General features: G+C 38.2%; 1 protein-coding gene across 5 annotated transcripts in view; it reads right to left on the reverse strand.

The window, feature by feature from the left end:
* GADL1 (GAD like acidic amino acid decarboxylase 1) overlaps positions 1 to 25402 on the reverse strand; it is a 117896-nt gene that overhangs the window by 55577 nt on the left and 36917 nt on the right. For all 5 annotated transcript variants that reach the window (XM_088150852.1, XM_088150853.1, XM_088150855.1 and 2 more), the window contains exons 7-11: positions 25241 to 25320; positions 25074 to 25128; positions 16673 to 16789; positions 12554 to 12618; positions 11438 to 11519 (exon numbers count right to left, since the gene is read on the reverse strand). In XM_088150852.1, coding sequence (XP_088006978.1) covers positions 11438 to 11519; positions 12554 to 12618; positions 16673 to 16789; positions 25074 to 25128; positions 25241 to 25320 — 399 coding nt within the window. The remainder of the gene's footprint in view (positions 1 to 11437; positions 11520 to 12553; positions 12619 to 16672; positions 16790 to 25073; positions 25129 to 25240; positions 25321 to 25402) is intronic.

Consider the following 25402-nt stretch of genomic DNA (forward strand, 5'->3'; position numbering starts at 1 on the left):
CCCACTGAACTAAGTAGACATATAAAATACCTGCACTATCACTTGAACTTATATTTTCTAGCCCAGAAATAAATAAAACATGAATAATTTGTATATAAGTATAATCCTTATTTGATTTTGCTAAGGCAACCCCATAGACCTTTCTTAGTGCTAATTAACTCCCCGTCTCACTTCACTTAAAAAAAGAAATAATTTGTAAGAATGTGATCCTGCGTGCATGTTGCAAAACAAAGAACAATCTCAAATATCATATTAATCTACAGAAACAATGCTCAGCCCCACAAATATTGGGAAGACAGAAAACATCGTGAGATATTAATTTGCCTTCTGGTAAATAAGTATTTTATTATTGGCTAGTCCTACCATGGCAACTTGTGAATCAACAAGTCTTTCACGGCAGCCAAATTGGGAAGGTATCCAACACATGCTGTCAAAATTTGAAATGTATCCCAGTCCCAAAAGTTGTCTACCCCTTTGCTAAGGGAAATGCAGTCTCAAATACTGCACTCACTTGTGAAATTTAATCTGGACTAAAAGCAAAATTTGTTCTTGATTGTGACTCTCTTGAATCATGCTGGAGGGATAGGTGAGAGATTACAGGTAGTAATCAAACCATTTGCAGTTACAATGGTGATGAAAAAGTAACATGGTGACCAATCCTTGCATTTATGACCTCCGCAGGTCTGTAAAGCAAAGGAAAGCTGAAGTAAGATCATAAGCACAGTTGCAGTTTCACTTAGCAACTGCTTTGCTTAATGACCAAGTTGTCAGTCCCAACTGTAGTTGCTAAACAAGGACTACCGGTACTTTGCTAAGATTTTTTTTTTAATTATGCACAGGAAGCAGTTGTCCCATTATTGAAAAATGTAGTATTGAGCATTATACTGCACCTTACTTTTCTGCCCTGCAAACAAAATCCATCTTCCAGCAAAAATATTATATTTCCACTGTGAATACTCATAAAGTATTCATTTTGACAACAAAAGGGGTGGAGCCAACCCAGCAACCTAGTTATACACATCTTTTTAAGCTCCTGCTCTTTTAAAAATCGTATTATTCTTTAAATAGTTTCTCATTGCCATGTTTCTCTTCTTTTTTGATATTTTTAGTTATAATAAGCTTTTTAGAATATTGTAGTTTTTTAATTTTATTTTTATATTATATTTCTTTAAACTCATTCATATTTTCCTGCGGTGAGACGTACGTGGAGTAAAAAGCTTTAGCAAAAGTCTCAGAGTGGATCTAACATCATGGGAAAAAGGAAGATTCGACATGGAAGTAGTCCAAGCTCTCTTTCTTCTTCAAAGTCTGCTAAATAACCAAAAATAGAAGAACTACTTAAACAAAAAGAAACTGTAAGTAAAACAAAGCTTTCTCCTCCTCCCCCCACAGTAGCCCATGAATCATTCAAATGGGATTTCCAAACCAAACTTGAAAAGCAACAGTTGCTAGATATCTCATTATCACTTAGGGAAGAGTTAAATGAAAATTTGGTTTCCATCCCGGACTCTCATCATGGTCTTCAGCACAATTAGTTAGCTCACCCAATAACCTCAAGGGAAACAAAAATAAGCTTAAAAATAGGATACAAAACCAGAACTTGGAGAGACTTCCCTGGGATAACACATGGCAAAGCAATGCCTTCTTACAGCCCAAACTGTTATCTCATTGTTTGAGCAACTGTCTGATATAAAATACAACTTAGATTTGTTGAAAAAAGACTTTGAGATTTTTGTTTCTAAATATGATCCCGGTCTCACTGCCTTCACTAAATCAAGGCAAAAGCTATGATAAAGCAAGACTCTCTTAACATGTACTTGGCTAAAGGGCAAGTTGTTAAAGGAAAACAAATTGATAAAAGCGAGCAATGTCTTAACGATGACACCAGTAAATCCCAACCTTCTGACAAGATAAAAGGAGGCAACATACAAACTAACTCCTCCCTGGGTTTTGTGGAGAAACCTTCCTGCAAGCAAAAACGCATACTACAAACACAGCAGGTTGCTCTCTGTATCTCCCTGAATAAAATCAACACAGGACGTTGGGACACTAGGAGAGCAATCAAAACCTCACTAGGTCTTGCACTGTCACTATAGATCGATTGACTTAGATGCTATCGAATGGCTTCCTATAGTACAAATTCGAAGATGGGTCTTGCTATTGTTCAAACAGCCTACCATTCTGTCCATGATATTTAAGATGAGACCATAATTAGCAGCTTTTCAAATTTTTCCTATCAGAGTGTTCCGTGAGGTAATAGTTAATTGTTTATGTGGCTTTGCTGTACCTAGACACTATTCCTACACCAAAACTGCAACAGAAGCTAACAAACTTTCCCCCCCTCACAAGACCTTGAAAAAGCAAGGCAGTGGGAGTCAATTTTCTCCTCAACTGGACAGCATGACCAATCCAGCTGTAGTAGACCTTATTAGTGCCTTTGGCTCCCTGCCCAGGAAGGAACAAGATAACATCATATTTAAGCTAGAAAATCTTAAGAAAACCTTACTGGACTCTATTGCTATCGCAGAATCTCTCATTGATCTTGTGTCTCCAGCTACTGACTCCAATTACTATCACCTGGAGGATATAGATTTGGGGGGAAATCGATACCCAAATAACAACTGCTCTAGCCTTTATGAGATGAATGGGGTCTTCCCTGGAGAACGTCAGTCTATGCGAACTACTGAGGAGGCAGTCCTCCCTAGACCACAGACAGACGCTGACCAACGCCTTGTGGATACTAGATCTCCTCCACACGATGGCTTGTCCCCACATTCTGTGGATTCGCCTAACCATATTCACAAAAATCAGATGTGAACACATCTGGCTCCCCTGATCCTTCATCTGTTGAGAAATGACTGAATATGTCTTACCATAACCCTCCCTCACCCAGTTTTCCTACCCCATCCCTTACAGGTGTGGTTAAGGATCCAGCAGTTCACATATTATCATGGAATCTTGCTGGATGGAAAAACAAACTACATGAGTGTTCTAATTTTCTGTCCAACCATGATCTGATTGCAGCCCAAGAGACCTGGTTAACTGATGATGATGAGCAGATCTCGATCCCTGGCTTCAAATCTTCCACTCCAGCTCAGAAAGTAAAAGAGAAAGGCCAGGCGATAGGGGGGTTGGCCATTTTGATTAAGGAAGACCTGGGATGGAAAGGCACTGAAACTCTCTTGGATGCCTCTTCTCCTTTTTGTTTAGCCATTAAATTTCAATATAATGCTCTTGAGTTTATGATGTTAAATATTTATATACCTCCACAGTCGTCTATATACTATCCTCCAGATATATGGGTGACCCTAGAGCAATCCCTGACAGAACTAACCTTTAAATCTCCCAAAACAGTTATAATCGTTCTGGGAGATTTTAATGCAATGCTCGGGCCCAACATACAAGAGCATATTACCAATATGAATATCCCCACAGAATTTCATTCATGGTCTTTTAGGGACCAGAAAAGCAATGCTGCTGGTATACAGTTGTTGAATCTGCTGTTTAAAGGTAATTTGCAAGTGTTAGGGTGTAAGGACTATAGCTTTGTTTTGTTGTTGTTTAGTCGTTAAGTCGTGTCCGACTCTTCGTGACCCCATGAACCATATTGCGCCAGGCCTTCCTGTCCTTCACTGCCTCCCTGAGTTTGCTCAGTTTCATGCTCATTGCTTCAGTGATGCTATCTAACCATCTCATCCTCTGACGTCCTCTTCTCCTTTTGCCTTCAATCTTTCCCAGCATCAGGGTCTTCTCCAAAGAGATCTCTCTTCGCATTAGGTGGCCAAAGTATCTGAGCTTGAGCTTCATTATCAATCCTTCCAATGAGCAATCAGGGTTGATTTCCTTTAAGATTGACTGGTTTGACCTCCTAGCAGTCCAGGGGACTCTCAAGAGTCTTCTCCAGCACCACAGTTCAAAGGCATCAATTCTTCGGCGCTCGGCCTTTTTTATGGTCCAGCTCTCACAGCCATACATTACTACTGGAAAAACCATAGCTTTGACTATGCGGATCTTTGTCGGCAAGGTGACGTCTCTGCTTTTTAATATGCTATCTAGGCTTGCCATAGCTTTCCTCCCAAGGAGCAAGCGTCTTTTAATTTCATGGCTGCAGTCTCCATCTGCGGTGATCTTGGAGCCCAAATAAATGAAGTCTGTTACTGCTTCCATTTCTACCCCTTCTATTTGCCAGGAATTGATGGGTCCAGATGCCATGATCTTAGTTTTTTTAATGTTGAGTTTCAAGCCAGCTTTTGCACTCTCCTCTTTCACCCTCATCAAGAGGCTCTTTAGTTCTTCTTCACTTTCTGCCATTAGGGTGGTATCGTCCGCATATCTGAGGTTGTTGATGATTCTCCCTGCAATCTTAATTCCGGCTTGTGATTCTTCCAGCCTGGCATTTCTCATGATGTACTCTGCATATAGGTTAAATAAGCAGGGTGACAGTATACAGCCTTGTCGTACACCTTTCCCTATTTTGAACCAATCGGTTGTTCCATGACCGGTTCTAACTGTTGCTTCTTGGCCCGCATACAGATTTCTCAGGAGACAGGTAAGGTGGTCTGGTACTCCCATCTCTTTAAGAATTTGCCACAGTTTGTTGTGATCCACACAATCAAAGGCTTTTGCATAGTCAATGAAGCAGAAGTAGATATTTTTCTGGAACTCTCGTGCTTTCTCCATGATCCAGCGAATGTTGGCGATTTGATCTCTAGTTCCTCTGCCTCTTCGAAACCCAACTTGTACATCCGGTAGTTCTCGGTTCATGTATTGCTGAAGCCTAGCTTGTAGGATTTTGAGCATAACCTTGCTAGCATGTGAAATAAGTGCAACTGTGCGATAGTTTGAGCATTCTTTGGCATTGCCCTTCTTTGGAATTGGAACGTAAACTGACCTTTTCCAATCCCGTGGCCACTGTTGCGTTTTCCAAACTTGCTGGCATATTGAGTGCAGCACTTTAACACCATCATCTTTTAGTATTTTAAATAACTCAGCTGGAATACTGTCATCTCCACTAGCTTTGTTGTTAGCAATGCTTCCTAAGGCCCACTTGACTTCACTCTCTAGGATGTCTGGCTCAAGGTCAGTGATCACACCAGCGTGGACATCAGGGACATTAAGATCTTTCTTGTATAGTTCTTCTGTGTATTCTTGCCACCTCTTCTTAATCTCTTCTGCTTCTGTTAGGTCCCTGCCTTTTTTGTCCTTTATCATGCCCATCTTTGCACTAAACGTTCCTTTCATATCTCCAATTTTCTTGTAGAGATCTCTAGTCTTCCCCATTCTATTGTTTTCCTCAATTTCTTTGCATTGTTCATTTAAGAAGGCCTTCTTATCTCTCCTGGCTATTCTCTGGAAATCTGCATTCAGTTGCTTATATCTTTCCCTTTCACCCTTGCTTTTCGCATTCCTTCTTTCCACAGCTATTTGTAAAGCCTCATCAGACAGCCATTTTGCTTTCTTGCATTTCTTTTTCTTTGGGATGGTTTTAGTTGCTGCCTCCTGTACAATGTTACGGACCTCCGTCCATAGTTCTTCAGGCACTCTGTCTACCAAATCTAATCCTCTAAATCTATTCATCACCTTCACTGTGTACTCACAAGGAATATGATCTAAGTCATACCTGAGTGGTCTAGTGGTTTTCCCTACATTCTTCAATTTAAGCCTAAATTTTGCAGTAAGAAGCTCATGATCTGAGCCACAGTCAGCTCCTGGTCTTGTTTTTGCTGTCTGTATAGAGCTTCTCCATCTTTGGCTGCAAAGTATATAATCAATCTGGTTTCGGTATTGACCATCTGGTGATGTCCATGTGTAGAGTCGTCTCTTGTGTTGTTGGAAAAGAGTGTTTGCTATGACTAGCTTGTTCTCTTGACAGAACTCTATTAGCCTTTGCCCTGCTTCATTTTGTACTCCAAGGCCAAACTTGCCTGTTATTCCGATTACTCCTTGACTTCCTACTTTAGCATTCCAATCCCCTATGATGAAAAGGACATCTTTTTGGTACTAGTTCTAGAAGGTGTTGTAGGTCTTCATAGAAGCGGTCAACTTCAGCTTCTTCAGCATCAGTGGTTGGGGCATAGACTTGGATGACTGTGATATTGAATGGTTTGCCTTGGATACGCACTGAGATCATTCTGTCGTTTTTGAGGTTGTACCCCATTACTGCCTTTCCCACTCTCTTATTGACTATGAGTGCAACTCCATTTCTTCTAAGGGTTTCTTGCCCACAGTAGTAGATATAATGGTCACCCGAATTAAATTCACCCATTCCCGTCCATTTCAGTTCGCTGATTCCCAAGATGTCGATGTTCAGTCTTGTCATCTCATGTTTGACCACATCCAGCTTGCCTTGGTTCATAGATCTTACATTCCAGGTACCTATACAATATTGTTCTTTACAGCATCGGACCTTCTTTTCGCTTCCAGATACATCCACAGCTGAACGTCCTTTCGGCTTTGGCCTAGCCGCTTTACTCTTTCTGGAGCTACTTGGAATTGGCCTCCGCTCTTCCCCAGTAGCATATTGGACACCTTCCGACCTGAGGGGCTCATCTTCCGGCGTCATATCTTTTAGCCTTTTAACATTGTCCATGGGGTTTTCTTGGCAAGGATACTGGAGTGGGTTGCCATTTCCTTCTCCAGTGGACCACATTTTGTCAGAACTCTCTGTCATGACCTGTCCGTCTTGGGTGGCCCTGCACGGTATAGCTCATGGCTTCACTGAGTTACGCAAGCCCCTTCGCCACGACAAGGCAGTGATCCATGAAGGGGATAGCTTTGTTTACCTCTATACTTATCACTGAGTGAAATCAAGTGGCACATTAGACTATATATGTGTCTCAAACAGCAAAGTGTCCCTTTTCTCAGAAATCCGGGTATACAAAAGAGAGGATAGTGATCACCAACCGGTTGCCATAAAATTCTGTGGGTATTCAGACCTTAGACCCCACACTGTAAAAGATAGATGGATTTTACACCATTTAGAGGTCCATCAGGACAGAAGAATAAAATGGGCCCAAGTTGACGCAAAGGCCCTGACTGATTATTTGAATTCTACCCAAGCACAGTCATTTGTAGACACTGTTGTTGCATCAGACTCTGAGATAGTCGCCATTTCTACAGCTTATCAAAATTTAAGTGAAGATCTAAGAACATTCTTAACTGATGAGGCCCGCCTCAAAAGGCCCCTGAGGAAAGGCCCTCATTGGTTTGATACAGAGTGTTATGTACAGAGAAAAAGATTAAGGCAAGCCATGCAGGTTGCATGGACCCAACCCTCAAATAACAATCATATTGTCATGCTAGCAGTCAGACAAAAATACAAGAAAACCATCAAGTGCACAAAATCTCTCTATCCTCACTTTGGCTAAATCTAGAATTAGCTGCCAAAAATACAAACCCAGTCTTTTTTTGGCATTTGGTCACAGGAATATTGAAGGAATGTAAATTTGCCTTGGACACTCCAATATCCGCTTCCACTTGGGAAGAATATTATAATAAACTTTTCATAGCCCCAAGGGGTAATGGAATGGCAGATACACAAAATGAAGCACAGAAGGATTGCAGCTTTCTTCCATTCTGGTCCCCAGTGACTGAAAGGGAGATTAGAGGTCTTATACAGACTCTGAAGCCTAACAAGGCTCCTGGTGAAGATCTCTTTCCCCCTGAATTATTTAAAGGACACATTAATTGGTGGGCTCCCCTACATGCAGGCTTATTTACCCACATAAATAACTCCTGCCAAATCCCAGTTGGTTGGGAGCTCTCTATTGTGATCCCCATCTATAAAAAGGGGGATAAAGGTGACCCCTCAAATTACCGACCAATTAGTTTAATTGATATTGTAGCTAAACTGTATGCTAAATATCTCTTATATAAGATTGAGGATTGGGTGAATGAAAAGGACCTGCTACCCGAAAAGCAATCTGGTTTTAGACCTGGACACTTAACCATTGATAACTGTTGTATTCTATGTCACTTAATAGACAAATATTTAGCTAATGGGAACCAACTATATATTACCTTCACTGATCTTAGTGCAGTATTTGACTCAATAAATAGGGACCTCCTCTGGAAGAAACTAACGGATATGAATATGGAACCCAGACTCCTTTTATTAATCAAAGCATTATATTCAAATTCCCGCCTAAGGGTACGTACCGGAGCAAATGGTGCCCTAACAAGGACCATTAATACTCACAAAGGGGTCAGACAAGGATGCATACTGGCCCCTATTTTGTTTAATTTATATATAAGTGACATCTCAAAGTTTTTATATTCAACAGATACACATATGCCTAAAATTAAAAATAAACACATAAATATACTGCTTTACGCAGATGATATGGTACTGATGGCACACACCCAAGTAGGAATGAGAAGGCTACTATGTAAGATTAATACATATTGCACACTTAACTATCTGTCTATCAACAAATCTAAGACCAAGGTAGTTATCTTTGGGAAAAGGAGGATCAGGTATAATTAGACCCTGGACAGGGAACATATAGACCAGGTTAAGTCCCATCTATACCTAGGGCTTATTTTTACCAAAACAGGTTCATGGCTCCCCCATTTCAAGTTCCCTAAAAGCTACAGCCTGCACCAATGCCCTAAGGCAGCTAATCAACCATAGTTACCCAAGATCATTAACCCCAATTATAAAGGTTTATAACCCTAAATTGTCCCAATGCTTACTTATGGTGCAGAACTGTGGGGACACTTAAATGTCCCTTTGCTTGAACAGATACAGTCTTCATTTCTGAAATGTATTTTGGGAGTGGATAAGTCAACTCCAACTCGAGCTGTAAGAGCAGAGCTAGGCATTACTGGCTGAAGATCCTATCTATGGACTCAAAAAGATTACCTAAGCTTTGTTTTGAAGAACAGATGCACAACAAGCCTTCTCATGCTTGGGCGGCCTGACTTATCAATACCATCTCCCAATATAGATTTTCAATCCACTTCCCAGTTCAATCAGACTGGAAGGCCAAGAAAAGCTTTAAACAAAGGGTTTTGGACATGGCTGCCCAAGAGAATATAGCATTTCTTAAACATCTCAAGTCCTTGAAGTGGCTGGCTCAACACAAATCAGTCTTTCAACTAGAAAAGTACTTAACAACTCCCCTATCCCATTATCTTAGAAGAACTTTTACTACAGCTCGTTTTGATCAATTAGACACTATAGTAAGATATGGGAGTTTTCAAGGAGTTCCATATGAAGAAAGGCTATGTATTTGTGGCGCCTCAGCTGTTGAAGATACCGCACACATCTCATTTGATTGGAATACTGGAGCAGCCAGCAGAAACTTTTCTACTTTTTACAGGGCAAGAACCTCCTTATTACCAGTAAGACCACACTCTTCATATCAAAGGCAATTTCAAAGAGGACAGATTATTTAGACCTGATTGGTGTTGACTGTAGGGGTGACAGTTTGATATGAAATTGTATCATAGTTTTACTTATATTTACTAATTTTTTTTGTCTGTATGTTTACAATGGCTTTTTATTTTATTTCCTTTATACATGATATGGTCAATAGACTAAATCAATAAAGTTGATTGATTGATTGACAACAAAACACCTAATCAGATTCTTCTGAGTCCCTAAAGAACTGACATGGTAAATACTTCTGGTGCTACCCAGATTTTTGTTATTGATTTTAGACCTTTTACAGCAACTCTGTTTTTCAAATAGTGACTCTCAGATCCCACAGTATGAGATTACTACAGCAAAAAAAAAGAAAGAAAGAAAGAAAGAAAGAAAGAAAGAAAGAAAGAAAGAAAGAAAGAAAGAAAGAAAGAGAGGGAGGGAGGGAGGGAGGGAGGGGGGAAGGGAAGGGAAGGGAAAGGAAAGGAAAGGAAAGGAAAGGAAAGGAAAGGAAAGGAAAGGAAAGGAAAGGAAAGGAAAGGAAAGGAAAGGAAAGGAAAGGAAAGGAAAGGAAAGGAAAGGAAAGGAAAGGAAAGGAAAGGAAAGGAAAGGAAAGGAAAGGAAAGGAAAGGAAGAAAATTAGAACTGCTGAGTACATTATCACTAATTAAAGTCCCATTGGTTTTAATGGGCCCACTAGAAATATGAAGGACAATTATATTGTTCTGTTGGAGCTCTCTGAAGTTGGACAGCTGTATCAAGTCCTTGAATCTTGCCAGCTGCAGAACAGCACGACAGAAATAAGGTACTGAAAGTATAGTATCTCTTGATATTTGTTTTCACAACCAAACTAAACAAAAGCATTTTCTCTTATACCATACATAATGGGAGGAAATATATTTCAACCATCTGTTTAAATCTGTTTCTTAAAAAAAAGAAAAAAAGAAAAAAAAGTCATATAGGGAGTACAAAAGAGATCTAGGAACAACGAGTAAACAAGAAGGAAAATTACTGACAAATGTGATGATAATGTTCAACTATTCAAGAATTTTGGAATGCCATCTTTAAACAATTATTCAAAATATGACTCTTAGACCACACTTACAACTTTTAGTGATGTTGCCCAAAAAGAATTACTTTGGTTTCTTTTCATTGCATCCTGAATGATTCTAGAGTCTTCTGGGAAAGGTGACAATAAATATGAAGGACAAAGGTGGTACAAAGGGTTTTTTTGGCAATTGGCTATAGCAGAAAAACTAACAGAATGAAAACTATAAGGGTTAACTCATCTATAGACAATTTCATCATTAACTGATTGAAACATATTTCTTGTATTAATAACAAATTGGACTCTTGTTAATTCCTATTGTATTCTTTGAGCTAATTCGTTAGGATATAGTTGGAGGGTTTGTTTTAGTGAATATGCTAATTGAATATGTTAATTGGTATATATTTTTCCTGATAGGTTTTATCATATTTATTTGTAATGGTTTTGGAGTTTCAAAACATAAAAGCCAGGAACACTGAGGATATTTCAGATCCTAAGCATCTCCTAGTCAGGGGTATCTGCAGAGAAGATCAAAAAAATCAAGATGGTGGGTATAAATTTGCAGTTGAAACCCTGACCCTTTTATATGTCCAACACAGGTAAAAAAAAGAGAGAAAGAGAGAGATGGAGCTTTAATTGTATAGATCACCTTACATTCACATACAAGTCTCTTCCTGCATTCTTAGTTTATTTATCTTAGTTTATCCTACTTTTTTTTACTGACCTTTCAATTTGTAATCAATTTGCATTCATGTGGGTACATTTGTGTGCACAAATGTGTGTGAATTTGTGTACATATGTTATATAGAAACATATGAAATATAAGCTATATTTATAAGCTAAAATGTTATATGAAATAAGCTACTAAGAAAACTGGACTTTTAATTTAGAAGCTATTGCAGAAATAACATTTCTCTCTACATTCCTGGCTATTTTATGCTTTGCATTTGGAAAATTAATGGAGGTGTAGTTACAGGTTCTGTTCTCCTTTTTCTCCATATAGCAGAATAAAATGGACTTACAGAACTGTCTTTCACCAGAAGTGCACAACACTGGATTCCTGCCATAAGCATCTTATGAGGATTCCATGCAACAGAATTGGCCCTATGAAAATGAGAAATGGAAGAAAAAAGAACATTGTTTATTGATGAAAACATTCATTTTCATTTCAAATTGCCTTCATTTTAAATGTATGGGCATAGATATTCATATAGGTAATCTAAACAGCCTTTCCTCACTGTTGTGTTAAAGTGCACTCCATCCATCCTTGGGTTGGTAGGAAAAAATACCACAATGAAATTTGCTATTCCCATTACTAATGCTTCTCTCTCTTCCCTAGTCACTGCTAGTCACCGGCTTTTCCTCCAACATAATGGATAACAGAGTCCAATAGCTTTTATTTATCTTAAGGCTGCCCTTGGATGGGACTGGAATAAGGGGAGAAATACTACTTTAACCCCAATACAACTAACAAGGATTTAAGCCTGTCTGATTCAAGGGCAGGAGATAAGATAGAGACCAATGCAATTTGTTCCATGGGAGTGTTACCCTGTTTTCCTTTAAGTTTTGATGCTAGCACTTTAGGCAGGATCAGCAAGAAGGTTCAACACCTTTGGTCATTCCTGGCCAAAAGAATCTCCATGGCAGGACATGTTTGTGGCATGGTTATGTGTAAGGAACGGTCCACAGACCAGACAAAAAACCTCTGCTTTAAATGGGAAGAAGCTGACTTCTAATTCAGCAAAGGGGGAATCTGTGGGCTAAAGACCTCCCACTGCCCAAACACAGCACTGAAATTCAGCCAGAAAATGTTAAAATTTCATCACATGACTATGGGGGTTTATTTGACAAGCATAAGCAGCCAAATAAGTATGTTAAGCCTCTTTTATTTTTTTACAAACTTCAAACTCCAAATAAGCAACAACAGAAAGCAGGGGTGGGGGGAACAGTCAGAAGTTCCAGCCCCACCCTTTCTAGTAATGTCATGGATCACTGCTATAGCCCCTGAAACTCTCATAAGATGTTTTTTTAAAATACAACACCAGACTGCAAAGTTGGTCCAACTTAAAACAGTAGAATGTACAAAGTGTTTACATTTGATTCATAAGCCATTAAATTTCCAGTTAAAACTGATGTACCTGTGGATGCCATGAAGAAGCTTGCGATGCTTCCTTGACAGCAAAGCTGAACCTCCCCATGATGCCTATAGGGAAAGATCATTCATTAAAAGTTGTAAGGTAGGCTGGGCTGAGAGATAACGACTGACCCAAAGTCACCAAGTGAGCTTCCATGGCTGAAGGTAGGCTTAAACCTGGGTTTTCCCTGTCCTCAACTTAACTTCTGCACTACATTGGTTTGAATCTCTTAATCTTGCAACCTGCAACATATTCAAAAGATAAAGATAGATAAAGACAATGACAAAGACAAAGACAAAGACAAAGATACATGCGATGGATGGATGGATGGATGGATGGATGGATGGATGGATGGATGGATAGATAGATAGATAGATAGATAGATAGATAGATAGATAGATAGATAGATAGATAGATAGATAGATAGGCTGTGATTCTAAAAGTTCTCCCTAAAGAAAACTCTGTATCTGTCTGATCCACAGTTCTGAGAAAAGGTAGAGAAAAGTTGCATGTAGGCACTAGAATCTGGAATTGGCTCTTCAGTGCTCCACAGACCTAGAAATTCTTCAGAAATTTTCCATAGTTATTCATGTAGTTTGGTATCAGATAAGCCAGTGATGATCTTACACAGCAAGATCACTGACCAAATGTTATGCCTGTGAACAACCAATTTTCACCATAACAACAAAGAATCTTTCCAATGTATTCTAGAAAATTTAATTATCCTTTTTTGGGGTGAGATAAATTCAGGCACAGAAAAAAGTTCTATGGTTATTCTATTTAGCCTCATATTACTTAAAACTGAGGAAATAAAATCACTTCGGACAAGACTATAAGTTCCCTGTACAAACATAAATTGAAATGGCTGTGATACCATGGAACCTGCATACAAATTCTAGTTGCCAGAATTAGAAAAACAATGAGAATATGCAAGGGAAGTGAAAGGTGAATTTGGAAAGAAAATACATTACAGGACATAACAGAAGCTCTGAAAACTAAAGCAAAACAAGATCTAAAGAATGGAAAGAGAATGAAGCAGAACTGATAGAGAACCTTTAGCAGATGGATCACAGGTATTGGGTGGAGAAAGAATAGTGTATGTGTGTATATGTGTGTGTATGTATGTGTGTGTATCTAGACAGACAGACAGACAGACAGATCAGTCTGAGAAACAAGAAGGCATCAGCCCAAAAAAGAAGCAGTTGGGAAAATCTGGAGTGGAAAAGCTAAGAAAGAGTATTGTAGTAGAAACGTTATGTGTAATTAACATAAAAAGAGAACCAGGCACTCAAAGATAAGAATCTGTAAAGAAGAGGCTAGGAAAGAGAAAGGAGGCATGGAACTGGAAGGAAACTTTTCATGACAGATTATGTAAATTAATAGGAAATGGTTAAGGATTAAAAGTGCTGAACTACAACTCCCAGGAGCCCCAGCAAAATGGCCAAGATAAGGAAATCTGGGAATTGTAGGGATGTAGAAGGCCTCTAAAGATCAGGAAGATGGGATAAAAATGCTAAAGAGATTTGGAAGAGGATAAATCATTTTAAGTTTCTGAGTGAATGAAAGGTACATCTTTACATGCAGGTTTCTAGGAACAAACTTCTGATAGAAGTCTTAAAATAGGGGCACAAAGATTTGATCCTACAGATGTTGCTAAATGACAGAACCCAATGGCAAAGAATATTGGAGCTGTCATTTCACAACATCTGGCAAGCCAGAGGTTTCCATATCTTAAAGATATAGTCCCACATGGTGGCATCCTCAAACATTAGAATCTCTCTTGAGTTTCTGAACAAAAGGAAAACAATGCTCCTAATATTTTTATCTCCACCTAAATTGCCTGCTGTCTAAAATGCATGGTAAGTTTACAAAAGTAGATTTCAGTAAAAACTAGTCTACAGCCCTACAATGTATCTAGAATAATTCCTACGAATTTAATGGGGATTATTCTGGAGTCCATTCATACGGTATTGCCCAATTAGTATGCTGTGCTGACATTTTGTTTCAAATGGGCTTAGGTCATAAATAACATCCCATTGGTGATCTGAATCTGTCTCCAGCCATTACAGATTTAGCACATTTTATATAGCCTTTTCTCTGGAGGCTAGAATGGAAAAGAGTGATAAATTACAGTGGAGGTGGCCTTGCAGCTTATACCTGCAAGGCATTTTCCACATACCTAAACATACAAAGACTTTACTTGAGCAACAGTTATAGAGGAATGGTGAAAGTTGCTTTCGTATCCACTAGTAATAAAATAATACCCCTATGACAGCTATATCAGGAGCCAACTTGAAATATAATACTACAAAAGCAATTTATTTTTAGTTTCTCTGAATGATTAAATCAAAAGAAACAAAGAGACTTTCAAAATAATTATTACCAAGTAATCAAGGGATCATAAATTCTGAATACAAGCCTCTTATTATTTCTGATAACCCATCAACAAGAAAAGCAGAAAATTAGCAAATAGCAGATATAATGGCAGCTAGCTCACAAAACTCTTTATATGTTTATCTCCCTTACTTTAATTTCCCAAAATTAACATGAATGCTAGGCAGGGAGTTCTATTTTTATTCACTCGCTCTCCTGTTGTAAATAGAAATGTACACAAACCTGGAAAGAATCAGTTTAGAGTCTGGAAACGCTAGCCAAAAAGAACTCCACAGAGTCCTCATAAAGGAAGAATAACTGCTATTGAAATCTAACATTCATTCCAGATAATCATTTGAAATAACTCAGTACTCACTAAACACTAGGATAATGACATTTCTAATACTTGCCACATTGGGCTAAGATCAGTGAGGCAATTAATCAGCCTCACGGCTGGCTTCTGACAGCCTAGTTTAGGGGTTTTAACAGCATTCAGCTTAAGCAGACATTCTTTTCCTATCCTCATAACAGGAAGAAATGGATGACCAAATTGGAAACAGTTCCTACCAGTATAGTAGCTCAGGCAAAGAGGAAAAGGGTGACATTGGCAAGAGTCTATTCTGAAGAGTCTCTACACGCCAGTCCCTAGGCTGTTTTGTGCATTCTTTCTGGTTTTGATAAGCTGCCTTATGGGTCGAAGTAGACGACCAGTCATTTCTTTTCTTTTCCTTCCCATTTGTGTGTATGGGATGATGAGTAGATTTGTGCTGCTCAAGGACAGTCTCTCCCTCCCCCTTCACTGGCAACCTTGGATATTTTCTTCCTGGTCTCTGTCACTAAGTATTGTTTAAAACTCATAACAAAATGAGTTTTATTATGGATTGTTTATTTTGTCTTTGATTGTTAACTGCCCAGTGTTGATTGACTGATTGATTGATTGGAGCAGTATAAAAATTGGGTAAGTTAACAAATAAAGACATTTCACCCACTCTAAGCACCACAACGAAACACAATCTTGGCTACAGCTCTTGGGGAAAGTGTGGGGTTGCTAAAATTCTGGAATGATTTCCTTTTGGAAGGGAGGGAGGGAAAGGGAAGGAAAAGGGGAGGAAGGAGGGAAAGAACAAAAAGATTATCTGTAGTGGTCTAAGAAGTCCATTGGATAACAGCAAACATTTTAGTGGGATGATAAATAGAGCAATAAAGACATATATAAACTGACATCTTCCAGTTGGGACTGAATCTCCCATAATTCCTTACCACTGGGAATTCTGGGAGTTGTATTCAAGCATAGTCAACGGATGTCTGTTTTGGGAAAGGCTGCATTAAACAATGCTAAAGCCAACATAACCTTCCACAAAACATTTTTAACTAACCTTCCACATCAGAAACATTTATAACTAATTAAGCAAGCAAGCAAGCTGACAAGATGAATAAGCAAGAGCATATAACAGCTACACTTTTGGTTTTGGTATGGAAAATTTTACACATTGGGCAGCTTTGCCTAAAGTCATTACTACTCAACCAAAACCATGTCAAAATAAAAATGCTCTCAATTCTTGGGGAGAAGACTGACAATTTTAACAAATAATAAGCAAACAACATTCCGTTTTCAGAACCCCATTAATTGAATTAGAAAATACTGTATTATCCCAACATTTTCAGTGTCCTAGTTTGTGAAAATATTTCCGCAAGGAAAAGGACGAGAACAAGTGGGAAAAAAATCCAATGCTATTAAAATTAACTTACATCAACATGCAGCCAAAGATTGTGTTTTTCACATATGTCAGCTATCTCATTCAGAGGGTCAAATGCTCCCAAAACGGTGGTGCCAGCAGTAGCACTGACAAAAAATGGTGCTGAACCCTAGAGAAATAGAGATCGTTTATAATTCTACAGCAAGTATAGTACACAGAATAGAGTGAGGTTTAGGAATCTAGGCAGAACTAACAATGTTTCTATTTAACATTCTTTGCAAAAACAACATTAACAGCCAGCTTCCCTCCAAAGACAGCTGGTCCTTAGAAGCACATATCTGAAGCCTGGATTAATATCAGAATGTCAAAGATCAACTGCCAATTATCAGTGCTCTTTCACAGAATTATAAGGGAGGGGGTTCCCAGATTGATCAGGATTGAGGAAAGTTTTATGATCAACCATCCACAAGCTCCTTTGTTATCCATAAAGAGACTAGTTCATCCGCACACAGAAAAGCAGTCAGAAATGGAAAATGACAAAGATTCTGCCCTCATGTACTTTGGGGTGTATTGGTTGTAGACGGAAAACCATTTAGGTGCCAAAATTCTTGTAATTTCATCCTTTCTTCTTAATAAATCTTGCTAAAGAAAATCTGTGAGAACTGTGCATGGAAAAGCAATTAGAATTGTCTCTAGGCAGATGCCAAGGAGATCGACGCTGTCTTTAAATTCCACTGTGCCATGGCCAGTCTAAATCACTGTGACCCCCCAAAACAAAAAATTCAAATTGCAGCATGAACACACCAATGCCACACCCTCTTAAACAGGAGAAAATATAATCAAATAAAAATAAAAGAATGGTTGCCTTTTATTTTTTTTAATTGAACAATTTTGCAGCATTTAAGAGTTGAATTAAAGACTGACAAATGATATGCTACATTAAATAACTATTGTATTTTAGGTTCCTGCATTTTTAACCAATGGAATTTAAAAGGATTGGAACCAATACAGTCCCACTAAAAATGCCATCTTCCTAGATTAAGTTACTTTGGAAAAAAACAATATTCATTAGGATCACTGCTGAAAATGGCGGGGGGGGGATCCTCTTTGTGTGCCCTGATTTGGATCAAAGACTCTAGGTAAGAATGGCTAGTTTGGGGGAGGTACTGCTTTGAGTCATGGCATATCCAATAGGTAGGAATGGACACGATCCTCTTTGTTCATCCCCAAAGGGGTTCAATCTTTTGTTCTTGCTCTAACTGCACAAAAACCTAATAGTGGTCCAAACAAGCAAACATAAAACACTTGCAGTTAACTGAAGCACTGGTCCTCCCTCAGATTTATCTGAGTCAGGAGAACGAGAATTCTGCCATGATGATGGATGGAGGCTCCTATTCCTAAAGAGAACATATACTTTTTCAATCAAGAAGGCATGGGAGCTACGAGCCCTAACAGACTTCCAGGGAAGAAATGGTGAACTGAAGATGACCATGGCAGAATGAAGAGCCGGTGAGTGGAGCAGCTCTTCGTAATTCCTCTCTGGACAAGGAGAGGATTTGAGATTGCCCACAAGTACTCCATACAGTTGTTCCTTATGAGGAGACTGTAAGACAGTGGTCTCCAGCAGGTTTAGAGTTCTGGGAGATGAGGGAATAGCCATCTTGCTCAAACCACATCAGCGCCTTTAAGGACACTGGGTTTGCATACTTCCTTTTCTAATCGCTTTTGGAAATTGCTAGTTAACTGCTTTTTAGCTATTAAGAACCTTTGGATTGACAGGTTTTACAGCATTGGGTGAGATTTCTTCGATTCTTAGTGAAAGAAGTTTTAAACACAAGTTTAAGGACTGAAAAATACTTTTTTTTAAATAAACAGCAAAAGGGTGATTAGAACTTTGATTTTGGAAAGATACAAGCTGAGTAAGGGTCCAGATGGATTTGAAATAAGATAATGGAATTAATTATAAGAATACTACTCATGGGGAAATGCTTTTGCTTTGAATTCTCTTTAAACAAAGCATGATAGGATGAGACTTTGAAGGTTGGACGCTAGAGGGAATGAGAACAAACTAAAGATTACAATTAAAGGAGAAGAACACTTAAATTTGACTTACTAATACAAAATGGAGCAAAATATTTTAACACTGGATTTTAATACTGAAGGATAATTTTGAACAATGGACCCAGAAGTTAATTTTAAGAGTGTCTGCCTCTATAGATAGACTGTGTTTAAAAGATGCTATGGAAGAGGAACAAGTATTATGTGACATGATTGAGACTGAGAGTGGATTTAAAAATGACGGGCTACAAGAATGATAATGGAAAAAGATGCTACATTGGACATACAAATGAAACTGGCTGATGTCTTAATAATTAAAAGGGATATATAAATAACAAACCAAAAGAGTGACCTGCATAACTTTTCTATATTGGATTTACAAAAGAGACTTGTTAAAGCTTTGAAGAATTTTATGAAGGGACAAAGAAAAAATGAAAAGAAATCAAATTATAGGACATTATTAGAAGGGATTAAAGATCAAAATTGTTAAAAGGAAAAGGAAGGAATATAAAGTTGGTTTATCTGATCAAGGTTAAAATAGATATGTTGTTATCTCTGGTACCCTTTAATTGACTTTTGCTGACATCAGGATTAAAATGATGTGGTTTTATGGATTTGCTTATAGATGGGATATGGGAAGAAGAGATCATTGATTGTATTTTAAGAAAAGGTGACAAGTTACCAAAATTGTTTATACTTGTGATGAAGGGAGAAATCATTTCTTTATATATTTCTTCTCTTTACTACATTCTTATTTCTTTCTTTCTTTTTTATTTTTCTGTCTATGTTTTCTTTTCTGCACTATTTTTTCTTTTTATGCTTTTCTTTTTTTAGTTTGTATTAGTTTTTATCTTTTTAATTGTAATTTTTAATAAAATGACTATTAAAAAAGGAACTGTGTCCTAGCATGCCTGATTGGATTGCCACAATTTGAAGATAGCATGAAGATCCCTCAGTCACAGCAATCTCCCATCCTTCATCCCCAAAATAAATTTGGAGGTGCTTATAAACCAATTACTTCGTGACTTTCCTTAATACTTGCCCATCAAACAAAACATGTTGTTTTTGTTCCAGGATTATGGCCTAAATTTGACACTACCATCACAATTCACAGACTCTCAAAGGAACTCTATGCTTTTTCAAAGTCTCAAGCAGAGCACCCCTTTGAAACAAAACACAAATCAGCACCCTGTTTATAAAGAATAGAGTGACTGCATCAACAGGGGCTTCTGGAAATGTTCAGTGCATGCCTGGAAGGCTCTAACGTCAAAACAAAGAGCTTCATCAAGGCAGACAGGCTTTACACGATAATACTGGCAAGGTGCTTCACCATGCTGAAACTGACTGCTACATCTCCATAAGGCAAAACACCTTCTGAAGCTGAATCCTGGACAATATGCCTATTATTGATCCTGGACAATATGCCTATTATTAATAATCACAACGTTCCACAACACAGTTAATTCCAAATTACATTTTCAGACTTAAGTGAGGGAAGAAACCTTAATTCTAATAGAAACTCCATTATTGTTGAGAAGAATAATTAATTCAGCTAGTAGGTTGTCCACACAGCCATACTTGCACGATGTAATTAGAACTTTACCTCAACATTTGCAACCAAATACAATCAGCTTATCTTAAAAAAAGGGGACATCCCCCACCCCCCTCGAATATACCAGCTTCTTATGCAGCAGCAAACGATCACCAAGGCAAGAAGAAAAAACAGGTTCACGGTAAGGAGGCTTATTTCAAGGTATGAGGCATGACAAACAAATCCTATGCAGCTTAGGAGCTGGAGATATGAAAAAGCACATGCCTCATTATGTATCTGCTCATCAGTTCAAACCTGATAAGGATACCTCTTGAAGGTGTTGCATCAACCAGGACTTCTGTATGTGAAAACCCCAAAGAGTTCATTCTTGGTGAAGTGCCCCACTGTAGAATTCCTGCACTGTCAAATTACAGTTGGTATAAACCAACCTTGAGCTTCTCATGTCAATGTAGAGGAGTACAGAGGTAGCCCTGAGGGAAATATATAGAGCCATTATGAAAACATTAGCTTAGCTTACAAAGACAGGAAGAGTTGAGGAAGAAACTCAATGATTTGTCTGCCTTGATTTTCTTGGGTATAAGAGGGAGAGAAAGTGAACTCTGTCAGGCTTTCAATGTTTCGTTATTACAGCCTATATCTGTAAAGTAGAGTTCTAGTATTTCTTGTGGTATCTGTTTCCAGACCTGATCTACCTCAAAAGGCTGGCAGTCAGATGAAGTCATTTCTCTTCACTCAGGTCTTTGCTTAATTGCTTCTTCTGTCTGGATGGTGTCAGCATCCTGTCTTTATAGAACCTAAGGAAGTTATATTTTAAAATGCACTCCTCACTGTTTTTATTAATGACTTAGATTTCTTAGGCATGAAAGCCAGCTGGGAGACTTTGAGCCAGTCAGTCTCTCTGATTCCAACCCACCTCACAGGGTTTTTTGTTGTGGGCAAAATAGAAGGTAAGAGTATTATGTACACTGCTTTGAGTTGTATGAAATAAAGAAAGGAAATAATAATATAATAATAATAAGAGTACAGATGATAAAAACTGGGTGGGATAGCTAGAAGACAGAAATAAAATTCAAATTAATCTTCATAGTGGAAAGAGTGGCCTTAGGAAAGCAAAATCAAATGCATGGATATAGAATGAGTCATACTGGCTTGGTAATAATACTTGTGAAAAAGACCTTAGAATAGTAGTTTATTGCAGACTGAATATGAGTCTGCAGGGGGAAATTGCTTTTAAAAAGGCAATGTAATTTTAGGTTGCATAAACAGTAGGGTAATATCTAATTATGGGAATATAATTAGGAATGTAAATGATAGTAAGAAATTATAGTTCCTCTTTATTCTGTATTGGTCAAAGCTCACCCTGAATGCTGTGCCCAGTTCTGGAACCCCACTTTAAAACCGATTCAGAAAAATTGGAACAGGTTCAGAGAAGTGCAGTGAGAATGATCAGGGATTAAAAGCTAGTCCCCTGAAGAGAGATTGAAGGCACTGGAAACCTTTAGCCTTGAGGGGGCTGAAGAATACTTTCATACCTGTTCTTTTACCACAGAAGATGGTCAAACATCAGCATCCATTGAAAGAAGGGGTCAAAACAGACAAGATTATGATGCCTGTTTTGAAACACAGATCAACATGCACGCACACATGTGCACCCTTCAGATACCACTGCAGTCAAGACCACGTTCCACCATTCCAGAATGCAGAACACACAATTACAGATTTAATTCTGACTCAATGTTAGGAGAAAAAAATGCCTAGATAGGTTCAAGGGGAGGCTAGACAGCCATCTTTCGAGAACACTTTAATTTGGATTCCTGTGCTGAACAGGGAGTTGGACCTGATGGCCCAAATAGCCCTTTCCAACTATACGATTCTATTTGTGTGAGAGGTTTATTGACTTACTCATTTTTAATTGTAAGTATTTTAAACCAAGTGGTTCCTTTTATCTTAATGGAATGGTATACTGCTTTACAATTGTTGAAAGAAATAAAAATAGAGTAAATAAAGATTACAAATAAGTAATAAGTCAAGCACCCACTGTATCAAGCATTCGATCTATGCATGCGCCTGTCAATGTGGATGGGCAAGGGCAGATGAGGAATGACTGCATAATGAGTGATGAGTAAATGTAATCACTGGAAGTCCACAGACTTCACATTCAACCCTAGATGAAGATGCAGTATGAATGAACCCTGAACTAATATAATTTAACCACCACTGCGGATCTTAAGAAGGAAGGGATGGATCCAAAAGAGGAATCAGAGGTAATTAGCCATTTAATCCCACATTACAAAAGACTGTATATGTAAGAAATAGTATATGGGACCTAAAGAACCTTGTTGACTGTACAAACATAGGTCCTATATCTCTCCTCTCAGAAGGAATTCAGTAACAGCCACTGGCACAATAAGTGGAGTTGGAAAACAAAGATAGGGGAAGAAACAGTGGTTTGTTTACAAAATCAATGTGAATGTTCATTGCAATCTTCTGGAAACCTGACATGCTACAGATAAAACCATAAGCAAACTTCTAATCTTTCCAAATATTAAGTTCAGGAGAGGAATATCTGTTACTGATGTTCTAGGACTTGTCACCACATTGCCCTAAAGCACTGTTATTCAACTAACTTCAATGTTATTCTCATCCTGCATTACCGTTATATTTTTTAGCATTTAGGTCTTGTTGGCAGAGAGGCTAATGACATACCCATCTGCAATACTCATGCCTTGCACTCAGACACCTCTCTAAAATAACAAAATGTTCTCTTCTCCAAAGCCTAAAGCAAAAACATCAAATCAATGAAAATTATCCTCCCAAGACAACCGCTTTAAGTTTTCATTGCACTGAACTATTGATTAGAGTAACTTTTGAGTTCCAAACTTAAATACTGAACAAAGATGCAAAATAATATGTTCTGAAACCAGCAGAACAGCTTCATAAATCCCACTAAACAGAATTCTTTCAGCTCTGATGTAATGTTAAATAGGTTTTTTAAGCTTAACTTTAGCAGGGGATGGGAAGAGCAGTAAGCTTGTATTTCAGAAATTGTCTTTTCCTTGTAATACTGAAGCTAGCTGAAAAGATTGCCAAGTACATTTTCACTGTAAAATATTTTTAAATGCTTCAGTGGTGCTGACACATGTCAGTGAAAAAAAAAGAAGACATCCTATGCATTGGAAAATTCTGCTCCCTTTCCCGTCTCCACACTTCATGTTAGGTCAATCTAATCTCTAGTGAATTTAAAAAAAGATGAAAGCAACATCGCACTTCTGCTTCCCAAAGCAGTTTGAAACTGACCTGTGATTATATTCAGTTCTCCAGACCTCAAAACATTGAGAGTGTTAAATACAACATATTTATTGTGCTTAGATTTCTATCTGGCTATTAATACTGTATGGACTCTATGTCATTCTTTAGGGTGACGTGGGACTTCCTGATGTTTCCACTGTGACACCTTCACATGGCTACCCACTGGAAATTATAGAAATAGTGTCATCCCTGTCATCTATGATGCAACACAACAAATATTACTTGCCCCAGTGCCTGATGTACAACAACTATCCTGAATTGCAATTTGTATCTATGTAAGATACTGAGTTTATAAAATAGATTTCACCAAACATTTTTACAGGCCCTGAAATGAGATAAAAGAACCTTTCAACTGCTTATAGTTTCCATTTCAATGAAATAAAATCATATAAAACCCAGATAAGTACAGTTATTTTTCACTAAGGATGATTTTTATTTTTTTTTAAATATAGGACAACCTTGCAAATATGTTCATTTAAAATCATAAAAGTTTTTATTGACAACAATTCCTTTAGACAATGAACAGAAGAGTTGTTTAATGCAAAACAGAAAAGTTGGTTTATTTTTCAAAAATAGGTAGGTTCTTATTTTTAACATCTGCTCAAATTGCATGAAATTTCTGATCAAGTAATGACACTATTAAAGCAGATACTCAGCAGTCTTATAGCACAGAATAAGCGAGACATTCCTTATCTTTGACACTAGCTTGAGATATAATCGATGTGAAATGAACAATGAGAATAGTTTAGAACTGCAATGTTAGCCATTTTCAATGCCAATTTGAGACTTTCAAAATAAGAAAATAATACTGAGGGTGAAAAAGATGAACTAGAATACTTCAGGGTCACTTTAGCGATTGTCATTATGCATGACAGTAAAATATAAAGCTAAAGCAAGACCTTATGCCTTCTTCCTATAGTTTTCCTAACACTGAAAGGCCTCACAAAGGGTGAACCAGGATAGGCAGGAATAGTATGGGAGGAACAGATGGATCCTTGATGTTCTCAGCCCTCTGCCATACCATAAACACACCCAGCATTTTGATCCTCTGATAGACTTGTTCTGCAAATCAAAGTCTTTGAAAATGTGGCTTATTGAGCAACAGATCTGTGCAAGGCAGTGATGCTTCACATTGACAAGACATACTGTAGCAACAATCCAAGCTGTCTTGTTAAAGCACTATATGCTGCTTAGGGAGTCCCCTTTTTCAACTCTTTCAGCTACTAGAAGTGTTGAAGGTGTCCCCAGAGTGATACAATGTGAAGCAACACAGCATTTTCACTATTTGAAAGGGGGGGAAGGGATTGCACTATACAGTGGAGCAACTTTGAAAGGGTACTTCAAAGCAAACCAAAGCCCTAGATGATATGGGCAGCCCCACTGACCAATCTGTAGACTGAAAACATTGTCACATATGTACCATCCTACTTTGACTTGCATTCACCCCTTTTCTGTACACTTCGAAGCAAAATGCCCAAAGATCCACCTTTCATAAGATCCACACATAGACTTTCACACTCTCTCCCCCTCTCACCTCTTTCCTTGCCCGCTGGACTTGTTTCTCCAGTTCCTCAGGTATCATCTTACCTCTATGGAACACAGACGTAAAACTTTTCAGTTATGTTCAAACAGGTTAGTCGCTTACAGCAATACTGCATTGTCAAATGGAACACATCACTTGGATGGTGGTAGCACCCTTACCTGTCATCACTTTTGATGAAGTAAACATTTTGTGTGCCGATTCCCAAGAAGGAAGCTGCCTTCTTCACCGAATAGTGACACTATGTAAAGGCAAAATATGTGAAAGTGTGTGTTAAGCAGGCAACTAACAGTGGAAATGTTTTAAAAAAAGTTTCATCAGGC

Source organism: Python bivittatus, unplaced genomic scaffold, assembly GCF_059951505.1.
Source record: "Python bivittatus isolate LINGU-HERP-01145 unplaced genomic scaffold, Pbiv_v1 ctg000610_np1212, whole genome shotgun sequence".
NCBI classification, from domain to species: domain Eukaryota; kingdom Metazoa; phylum Chordata; class Lepidosauria; order Squamata; family Pythonidae; genus Python; species Python bivittatus.